General features: G+C 43.7%; 2 protein-coding genes across 7 annotated transcripts in view; one reads left to right on the top strand and one right to left on the bottom strand.

Annotated features, from left to right (window-relative positions):
* MPC2 (mitochondrial pyruvate carrier 2) overlaps positions 1 to 9,702 on the bottom strand; it is a 16,261-nt gene extending 6,559 nt beyond the window's left edge. The window contains exons 1-2 of the mRNA XM_039881530.1: positions 9,338 to 9,702; positions 4,330 to 4,370 (exon numbers count right to left, since the gene is read on the bottom strand). Coding sequence (XP_039737464.1) covers positions 4,330 to 4,370; positions 9,338 to 9,446 — 150 coding nt within the window. The 5' untranslated portion in view covers positions 9,447 to 9,702. The remainder of the gene's footprint in view (positions 1 to 4,329; positions 4,371 to 9,337) is intronic.
* A 142-nt stretch (positions 9,703 to 9,844) lies between these two features.
* DCAF6 (DDB1 and CUL4 associated factor 6) overlaps positions 9,845 to 10,929 on the top strand; it is a 70,760-nt gene continuing 69,675 nt past the window's right edge. For 3 of the 6 annotated variants that reach the window (XM_039881526.1, XM_039881523.1, XM_039881521.1), the window contains exon 1: positions 9,846 to 10,609. In XM_039881526.1, coding sequence (XP_039737460.1) covers positions 10,513 to 10,609 — 97 coding nt within the window. In that variant the 5' untranslated portion in view covers positions 9,846 to 10,512. Of the gene's footprint in view, positions 10,610 to 10,929 lie in introns of all 6 variants that reach the window. The other 3 variants (XM_039881525.1, XM_039881524.1, XM_039881522.1) reach the window with 2 other exon arrangements.

The raw sequence follows: 10,929 nt of genomic DNA, 5'->3' as shown, positions 1-10,929 counted from the left end.
AATAGAATACACATGTACTTGCAAATTTAAACACAGATTTCAATCAAATCCAAATGGTTTCGAATCAATGAAGTCAGTAGTCCAAGAAAGCAATGATTAAAAAAAGGGCGAAAGGTTAAATACCGGAGTATAACTAGGCAAACGGCGTCACCTTTCACTCACAGTCCGATCTCCCTCGCGAATGCTTCCTAACCACCCCTCCTCCAGCCCTTCCCGGGGCCCAGTGCACCGTTTCTCCGGTTCTCGTCTGTTAATTTGTCAGGGTGTAAAACTGCTTTGTAGAGGGGAAGAAAGGGACTGATTCCTACTATTATTCCGCAGGGTCCACACTGTACAGTTGACACTGTGGCCTGCTGAATAATCTCCGAAGACTACAGGCTGTATTTCAGCATTCTCTTTTGGAGGAAGTCAGTGGTGATGATTTCGTTTACGCTCACAGTATACACTTTGTTTTCCTGGACATGTAATTGTTCTCTTCCATGAAAGTCTTGAGCTCCCTTTGTCACGGTTCTAAAAAACCCTTTCTACTTCTACATTACTCTACCCTGGTGTAAATTATGTTAGAAAATCTCGTTGTGAATCTAATCTCTGCCACTTACTAGCTGTGTGACTTTGGTCAAGTTACATAACACTTTGCCTTAAATTCCTCGTGTATAAAATGAGAATATTAATCGCTCCCCTTTGCAAAAGTGATATATGATTCCATGATATAATATGCTTTAAAAGTATTCAGCATAAAAGTATTTAGCAGTGTCTAGAAAATATTATTAACAACAAAAATAATAGTAGCTTATATCTTTAAGGCTGCAGAGATAAAGGAATATCAGACTCTATATCCTTTCCCACATTACCAACCTCAGGGTAAGGGGCAGAAGGTCTGTGTTCCTTTTCATCTTTATTCTGAATTTTATTCAAATAATAGAACTGTAAATTTGAGGAGTGCTTAGAGTATACCACAAGATTATATACCACAGATAGGTATTAAAAATATGCATGGGTTATCCTGAAAATTTGATTTATTCCTTAGGAGAAAATACAAAAAATTAGCTACACCAAATGGTATGTATACTGCTCAAGAGTTAAGTATAACCCAGTCGGTACAAAAAGACTTTGAACAAAAACAAAGAAGCTCTCTTAACCGACCTCCGCGTAACAATCAGCCCCGGTTGGTCGACAATCTGCACTTCTCCTGTAAACAGGCTGATGAGCACCCGTGACGTGGCGACGCTCACTGCTAGTGGGCTGTTTATTCTGTGTCAGGCTGATGAGCACCCGTGACACGGGGACGCTCACTGCTAGTGGGCTGTTTATTCTGTTGTCACCCACATGCTGCTTTGGTTCCACCAGCTGAGCTGCATTTTTATCAAGTCACCGTGTTTGTACTCAAACCTGTTTATGCCATTTTTATTTGTTATATAATTTAATGAACTACTAGGTAAACAGGTGAAATACAAAAAGTAAGTTGTTATTTCTATAAAAACTAAAGCGACTGTTTTGAAAAGACTGAATAAAGGCAAGTTGTTAAAACTTACTGTCAAATTTGCTTTGAACGAGACAGATATAAAAAAATTCGAGGGAAAGCCATAAAAATCCAGCAGGTTTCTCTTGCCATACTATTATGGAAGTGCCTATGAATTTGCTCTGCTTTAAAGAAAACTAAACTGGAAATTATATGGGAAGCATGATGGCATCATTCATCCAAGAGAGAAGATGTGAAACTCAAAATTAGTGGATCCATACATAAATAAAAGCTTTGGCCTTGAAGATGATTGGCAAATAAATATATATTAAGGTATGTAGTATTGTTTTGAAGGTTATCCACTTTGACCTTTAGGATTATTTGGTTTCAATTAAAGTAGCTAAGAAGGACTCTATGGCAGCAGCAATTTTTGTGTGTTATGTATAGACTACCACAGATTAATTATCAAATGCTCTTGGAGAAGAAAACACATTAATATGCACAAAAAGTAAATACCTAACAAAAGAAGTCTCCCCGCCAGGGAACAAGACACGGAAGTTTCCATGGCTGTGCTGTCATCAGTAGACTCTGTTATGATTTCAACATGACCTTAAAATAGATGTTTTTAAAGGAGACAGTCAGAAGGACACTATGAGTGTCTAATACTGTCAGCTTTTCAAACACTGATGGACCAAATCAAAGAAACACAGAAGCTATTGATAAAATCAACGAACTGCTAAATTGTGGCAAATCTGAGGTCAAAGGAGACCCCAATTTTATTGTAAATATACATATATAATTGCTACATAATTTTATGTGTGGTAGAGAGAGAAGAGGAAGGAAGTATTCACAGACCTTCTATTAGTATGCGTTGTGGTTTCTTTTTTTGGCACACCATATTATTTTTGAAAGCTTAGAATACGAGCATAACCATGGAAAAGTAATATATTAAGCTTTTTTTTTAACTGACAGGACCTTTTTCTCAATACACAAATATAAAAAAAGAACTGCTCTCTAGTTCTCTCTAAAATATAGCTCTCAGCCACTAATCTAATCTCGTCAAGCTATAGCCGAGGATGTAAACTGGCAGGTTTAATTTGCCTAAGGCCTACAATTAACGGATAGCCACCTCTAGCTGTAACATTCTCAACCACTAAGATTTACAATGGAATTTTTGAATTGTTCCAACAAATTTAAAATAGTACATTTAAGAGAATTATAATAGCCTACAATTCAACAACAAAAAACAACTTGATTAAAAAACATGCAAAGGGCCTTAACAGGTTTTTCTCAAAGAAGGTAACCGAAAGGGTCCAAAAGCACATGAAAAGATGCTCAGCATAACTAATCGCATCAGGGAAATGCACATCAAACCCAGTGGTCCCCAACCTTTTTGGTGCCAGGGACTGGTGGCTGGAGGAATGGGGGGTGGAGTGGGAGGGATTTTGGGGACCCCTGATCAAAACCACAAAAAAAGTAGCACTTCACACCAAGTAGGATGGCTATTACGAAACAACAACAAAAGTAAGAAGTGTTGGCAGGACGTAGAGAAATTGGGACTGTAAAACAGTGCAGCTACCGGGGAATCCGAGGGCAGTCGCTTGAAATATTAAATATAAAATTACCACACGATCCAACAATTCCCATTCTAGGTATACATCCAGAAGAACTGAAAGCAGAAACTGGGACAGATATCACCACTGCTCACCGCAGCATCACTCATAATGGCCGAACAGCGGGAGCAACTTGAGTATCCGTCGGCAGGTGAGTGGATATAAAAACGCGGTGAAAATACACAGCGAAGTATTACTCAGACTTAAAAAGGAAGGAAACACTGCCCTATAATGATGGACTTTGAGGAAACTATGCTCAGTGAAATAAGCCAGGTATAAAAAGACAAATGCTGTATGACTGCACTTACTAAGGTCCCCAGAGCAGTCAGATTCCTGGAGACAGAAACCAGAATGGTGGCTGCCAGGGCCGTGGGGAGAGGCATGAAGAGTTACTGTTTAACGTGGACAGAGTTTAAGTTGTGCAAGATAAAAAAGTTCTAGAGATTGGTTGCACAGAGATACAAATGGACTTAACAGTATAAAAATGGTTAAGATGCTCGATTGCATGTTTATTTTACTACAATTTATTAAAACACGAATTACTGGGCTCCATCCCCACAGTTTCAGATCCAGTAAATCTGTGATAGGGTCTGAAGATGTGCGTTTCTAACACGTTACCTGGTGATGTCAATGCCACAGGTCCAGGGATGACACTTGGAGAAGCACTGCTATAAGCCCAAACTGGCCCTTTCAACATAAAATCAGTGATCTGCTACAAACAGCCACCACGATGATTTCTTTTAGCGAAATGAGAATGTTTGGAATGGAAGGCAAAGGGTGAAAAGCCTGGTCTTGGGGTAAGTCCCAGACTCCATCATTTACCAAAGGTTAACATACACTCTTAGATAAATCCTTCTACTTTTTGAGACTAACTTTCCTTGCCTCTATTTTGGTGTTAGTATCTCCAGTTCTCATACTAAATTAATAACAACACTTAATTTGGGGGGTTCTAACCAGTTTAATGATTTACTTAGTCATAAAATTTTAGAATAGAAGTTCATGTTCCTAGGGCTCATGATCGTAAGCTTTTTATAATAAATGTGTTCCCAGAAGGCCTCTTATCTAAGGAGTTTTAAAAAAAATCTGAAGTGTGCTTTATGCAGTAAAAATGATACATCCAAGAATATTTGCATAAAATCATTTAGAGGCACACCATGAACACTTAAAAGCACATCCTTCATAAAAGTTACTTCAAATTAAAAAGTTCCTATTAGAGAATTTTTTTTCCAGTAGCTTCTGCAAAAACTCAAGACTTACCCATTTCATAATTGGAGCCCAGAAAAAAACTGTTTTAGGACCTAAAAAAAAAAAAAGACAAATTTAGGAATAAATCAACTACTCAATGACTTTATACATGTCTTTTAATACTTATCACCACATTTCAAATACCTAAAGATTTATCACCCTACTTGAACCGTTTCCACTATGCTTTCTGGATACTTCGCATATGAGTCAACCTCTAGGAAGGTGCCACGGTATCACTCTTTCACGTGAGTTGTTTTGATCTCCTTGTCAACTATTTGCATTTTTGCGAAAGTATAACGGAGATGGTTCTAGAAACCGTTCTGGTGCTTTGCATTAAACATGGAACTTAATGTTAGTTCACTGATGGGTCACTTCGAATCGGGGCAGTTACAGGTTTGCCTTGACACCGTTTCACATGGAAGGCGAGGGCGGGGCGTCCACTCATCTCCGGGGCATCAGGCTGGTTTCACTCGGGGCGGCGTGAGGCTCACTCACAGGGGCGCTGCTTAAACCACGGCATTCCCGCTTGGCTCCTGCAGTCTCCCCAGGAGGCTGACCCGGTGATGCACTGGTCCTTTAAGTCAATCTTTCCAACCTCACTGGTAACCTAAGTTAGCTTGAGCTTCTGAGATTCCCACCATCACGCCCGGTTCATTTTTCTTTGTCATGCGCAAAGTCTCTGGTCATGGGCTGTGTCAATGACTAAGTTTATTTTTTATACCTGCACGAAGCTTGGCTTCATCACTCGAGGGTAACTCAGCACAGGTGTTTTAGTCTCTGGCTTTGAACTCCCAGACTCCTCTCTTCCTATTTCAAAACTGATATTTCCTCTTCTGCCGCCCAAAAACTTATTTCCTGAGCAATGCCTCTGGACTCTGGTTTCTCTGTGAGCTTAAATGGGTGACCCTTCAAGGGTTAATAAACAGTCAAGCTTTTCAGTAGGTTTGCAGTTTATCCCACTGTCCTGAGCTAGGTGATAATTTTAAAACATTAACTGCCCTCCTCCCCCAACTAACCAAACAAAAACACTTCAAGCATCAAATTATGGTTGCTAAAACCTGGACCAAGAGCTGTACGAATATTTAATTAGTGAATAATTTTAAACTACAAAACAAACCCTAAATTAGTTTAACAACTGCTAAGTATAGAATTTTAAACTATCAGTAGCAAATATATATATATGTGATATTCTAAATTTCTAATTTTTCTGAGATATGAGAGGATGCTGACAAGTGACCAAAAAAATCAGAGTTAGATATCTATAAATGCAACTGAGTGTTTTCTTCATTGTTAAAAAAGGGGGTGGGGGCTGGTAACTGGCTAGCAATACCCCCATCATACAATAAGTCAACAAAAATTTCAAAGAAATCTTATTTTAGTTCACCTTTCCAGTTTATCTTAGCCAATCTTTTCTACCTTAAGAGAAAAATAAGTCAAATACATTTAGACATGTATGAATTCAAGTTCAGAGGCTGTCTTCCTGAAACATACAATCACTCAACACTAGATATGATAATGAGAAAATATTCTAACTTACTTCAACATTTCTAAAACATGAAGTTTTGATTTAAAAAAAGCATTTGAAAATATATATTCTCAAACAGTAACATGTCACACGTGTCATTCTAGATCTGGGAAAACCAGGTTTATATTCCATATAATGACACACTTATTCTCACGGCTATTCATTAAAACACAGCAATTCATTAAAAAATGAGATAAATAATTATGATACCTGACGTGATTATAATACCTTAAAAATCAAGATAACTGGAAGTGTACTCTAAGAGAGTACCTAGCTAACATTCATTACGAGGGATGAAAAAACTTGATTAGGTGGAAAATTTGAACTGCGAAATATATTGAATAAAAATCATCTCATAAGAAATCTAATTTGGAGGCCAAAATGAGAGAAATGTGTCCCCATCAAATATAAAGACAAAGAGTTAACTAACAAGACAATTTCATCTTGTTGCTTAGAAGTCTACTCTGGGAAGTTGAAAAAGGCTTCAAAAGCTGACAATTTGGAAATATCAAACAAGTATTCAACAAATACGAATGTATATATATTTAAAACTATAAACTATTTTCAAGCATAACAAAAAATCTAGAAAATAACAAAACGGTCATTTTCTTGTGTGTCATTAATGGGTTCGTCTTAGTTTTAAAGTGAAACTGATGTTTTTTAAAATTCAAACTTTTATAGAAGAATTTGAGAAGTTCTGCAAGGGGATATCATAACCAAATATGTAGCAGACATACATTTTTAAACAAATTAACAAATCTAGTTGTCTCGATCATCTTTGATGAACCTGTTGATAAAATAGTCATAAATTTACCTCCTAATTTCCTCATCTGAGAGCAGTTACTGTTAATGACATAAATTCTATGCAGAAAGTATGTCATTGATTGAACGTATGATTCTCTCCCTAAGGAAAGATTTTCTTCTTGGAACAGAATAAGTAACTTTTACAAACAGGCAAAGACACCTACAAATACTGAATTGACATGCTCACTATGTCCCAATGTGAAAAATAAAGTTTTTAATTGAATGCGTCCCATTCCCTCTTCCTAGGCCTTTCATACCGTTTCTCTATGGTTTGCTACTTTTCAACATCCCTTAACATTTCTCTTAGTTTCTTATATTATGCAAGTTGACCTGTTCACGATCGTGTGACAAACTACAAACCTTAGAATTTGTAAAGGTTACTCTTTGACACTGCCTAAAATACCTATTTTTATTTGTACTAAAGTTATTATGGTTTCACAGTAAGAATACGACTGGGCTACCTTTTTAGAGCTAAATAATCTTTAGATCTTCTGTACATACTTGTCAGTGATAAAATCAAATCTCAAAAATTTAGAATTGGCGAGAGGTGATATCCAACTATTAATACCCTAGCCTTGCACATTATTGTCAAAACCTCCAGGAGTGACTTTAACCTCATGTTTAAATGATTCAATAACATACTATTATGCAAAAGCTTAAATATGCACTCTAATAACTCCTGAAAGAATAATCAATGTTTCCTCAGATTTTATTCAACACTAATTTATCAAAAATTACATTTTTCATGCTTCTCCATTTCTATATTGCTGTGCATACAACTTTTTAATCATAAATACTCTCTCAGTGACAGGTGTTCTTACTCTGCATATTGTTTAGAAGCTCAGGTGGGAGGGAACCAACACTGGTTGAGAGTCTGAGTGTTTGCTTATCCTATCATTTAATTATCCTAACAATCCTTAAATAGTGATAATTATTATCTCCATTTTATAGTTTAGAAAACTAAGGCTCGAAGCATTTTAGGTAAAGATCACATAATCAAGATTCAAACCTCACTCTGTCTGGCTTCAAAGTCTATGTTCCTTCCTCTATACAGAAAAGGGATCATAATAACTGAATCAATCCAAGAACATCCAGACAAAATGTACAATTTACAAATGGAAGGTAACTCCTCTTCATTCTGAAAGTTGAATTAAAAAGTATCACAAACAATGATTAGGTGGTCAAAGCTAAAGCCTTGGAAAAGACCGCTATAAAACTACCCTCCAATTCTGTGCTAAAGCAGTTTTAAATCGCATCTCCTCCACCCTGCCCTTACCCTACAGCCCATACACCACTCCTTTCAAGGGTTCAAAAGTGACTCCATAGAATTCAGCTGACCCTCAAGTGCAGATGATTACAGAAGCATTGCCTAACCTTTCCTCCTGATAATCTTTACCACAAAATGGCACAATTCCAAATATTTGAGTGTTAAAGGAGCTAAAAGGCAAAATAACTCTTTCAATTATAAAAACCTCTTCTGAAAGATCAATTTTATAACCGGTACAATACTGCAGTAAGTAATATTAAAGTATAACCCCCCAAAACAGTTCTTTCCATTATCGAACTGGAAATCAGATTTAGTACTAACCAGCTCAGACTGCAAGGAGTTGCTTCATAGCCACCCAGGTATGTGGGTAAAAGTCGTCCCTCCTAACCAGACCAAGTATAGAGATAGACTTAGCTATGTGGGGGAAAAAGGGCTCCCTTTGAGTTGCACTTCAGTATTTCAATTTATAACACATTTTCTCCTTTGCAAAGTCTTTGGCTTTAGTTCCCAGCCAAGTATGATTACTGCCTATTTTATAGAGAAATCTGGATCTTAAATACAGCTTGGGAGGGACTGGATTCTTCCTATTTCTTACAGAAATATTTTTTTCAAGCACGAGAGCACTGTTTCCCAGCAGAGAGCGCTAACATTTACTGAGCATGTACGAAGAACCAATCGTATATGTTATATTTAATTCTCACCATTTTAAAATGATTTAAAAAAAATTTTCAACTACAGTCGACATACAATATTATATTAGTTTCAGGGGTACAACACAGTGACTAGACGCCTTAAGCGCATTTTACAGAAACTAAAATATGTGAGATTTCGCCCAAGGTCACACCTACGGTAAGTAGCAGGGCAGAATTAAACCCAGGTCTGTCCGCACAAAAAGGTCCAGGGAGACCCTGTTCGGGGATTTCGTAAATAAGGACAGCCTTAAACAAGCTGGACCCATGGGGCAGGGGATGACTCTAAACCCGGTACAGCATCTGCAGGCCTCTGCCAGCTGGAGCCGAAGGCAGGGTGACCTCCAAGCCTCCCCGCCTCCCTTGCGCGCCGAGGCGGCTCCGCTCCGCGCGGGGTCAACATGCCACCACTCGGGGAGGGAAGGAGGACAGGACGACGGTTTCCTGCTGGCCCAGACCCCTTGGTGGTCGCGGAAACGGAGAACGGTCAAGCCCCGGGGCCCGGCCAGGGTTGGGTCGAGCGTAAAGGATGGGGTGCGACAAGGGTCGCGAAGGTCTGATACACGGTGGCTGAGGTACGGCGAAAGGCATGGCCAGCGGGGAAAGCAGACGGAGTCACTCGATGGGGACGGGCTGGGGCTGTGGGTGATGCCTCCGGCGGCAGAGCTGTCACTGGGTCTACTCTAGGGGGAGAGGCAGGAAAGCTCTCGGCGGGAGCCACTCTGGGTCCCTTACCTGCCGGGTGGTTGTACAAGGGCCTCAATTTCTCAGGCAGCAAGAACTCGATTTTATCGAGGAACCGATGGTAGGTGGCCCGCAGGCCCCGGGCGCCGGCGGCTGACATGTCTGCAGGCGAGTCGATCGTGGGCGGCCGGGGGGCCGCGCGCTCGTCCCCGGCGGACTATGAAGGGCAGCTCGTCACTTCCCTCTGCCTCAGAGCCTCGCGTCCTCCTCTCCCCGCCCGGGGTGCCCTTCCCGCGGCTCAGCCTTTGCCCTGCGAACCACCCACCCAGGGACCCGGCCCAGCGAAGGCTGAGGAGGCGGACGCTCGGCGACTGCCCGCCCCGGGTCGGCCCCCTGCGCTCCCGCCGCCGCCGAGGAGGAGGAGTCATGGCAACAGGTGCCAAAAGAATGGCCGCGGCGAGTCCTCCCGGAGCCGGCGGCATTGCGCCTGCGCCAGCGGCGCCGCCGCGGCGATTGGCCCGGCCCGCGGCGTGGGCGGGGCCCGGCGCGAACCTCCTCCCTGCCCTCGAGGCCATGTTGGAGAAGGGAAAGTGAAGCGGCGCCTGCTCTCGATTCCCCTTCGCTTTGCTGAGGGAGGCCCGTACTTAAAATGGGCTTGTCGGGCCTTCCCTGCCCCGAACAAAGATGCCGCCGCACAACGCTCCTGTCTGCTTTGGAATGAGACTCCTGCGCGAGAGCCTTCAGAGCTCGGCGGCTCCTCTGCCTTCCTCATCTACCCGTAGCGCCCGAAGGCCTTGGCCGCGGTGGCCCGAGCCCACTCCCCGGGGGTGAGGGCAGCCGCGGCGCACGGCGGCCTCAGCGCCCCGGGCCGTCGTCATCTCGCGAGAAGGGCTCGGTCGCGAGGGCGTCGAGAACGCCGAGAGGGAGGAGTCGCGGCCGCCTCCGCCCCCGCCTCCTCCTGTCGGAGGGGCCGGGGGAGGGGACTGTCGCTGTTCTCTGGATGTTCTGGGCGCTCCGGGCAGAGTATGAGGCGAGCTCCGGCCCGGGCGCGGCCGGGCTTCGGGGCCCAGGGCGCCGCCGCCGCCGCCATCTGAGTCGCCGCGCCCGCCCGCCCGCCAGGCCCGGCGCGCGGATGGTGCCGGTGCGGCTCGGGGGCTGATCGCGTGTCCCCTCCCCTCCCCTCCCCCACGCGGTGGGCTCCCCTCCCAGCCCGGCCCGGCGGAGCCATGTCTCGGGGTGGCTCCTGCCCACACCTGTTGTGGGACGTGAGGAAAAGGTCCCTCGGGCTGGAGGACCCGTCCCGGCTGCGGAGTCGCTACCTGGGTGAGCGGGGGCCCCGGGGCGGAGGCGCCGAGGTCGCCGCCCGGAGGTGGGGGAGGGGGCCGCGGTCGGGGCTGTTGGAGGAGGGACAGCGCCTCGGCCGGTCGCCCCCGAGACGGGGGCGCTGGGGGGACCCCGGCGGACGGCCCCGCACCCCGTCTTCCCAAGGCCAGCGCCCCCCCTCCCTTTGCATGCTGCCGGCCGCCGCCCCTGCTGGGTTTTCCTCGAGGGGCCGGACCGGGGCGGCCGGTACTGGGGCCAGGAAAGGTGTTGGGGTCGCATCTGGAGTGGGACCCGGAGAAGACTCGTCGGACCTCTCGGAG

This window comes from Pteropus medius, unplaced genomic scaffold (assembly GCF_902729225.1).
Source record: "Pteropus medius unplaced genomic scaffold, Ma_sr-lr_union100, whole genome shotgun sequence".
Lineage (NCBI taxonomy): Eukaryota > Metazoa > Chordata > Mammalia > Chiroptera > Pteropodidae > Pteropus > Pteropus medius.
The sequence above is the reverse complement of the archived record's forward strand: the minus strand, read 5'-3'. Positions and strand labels throughout refer to the sequence as shown.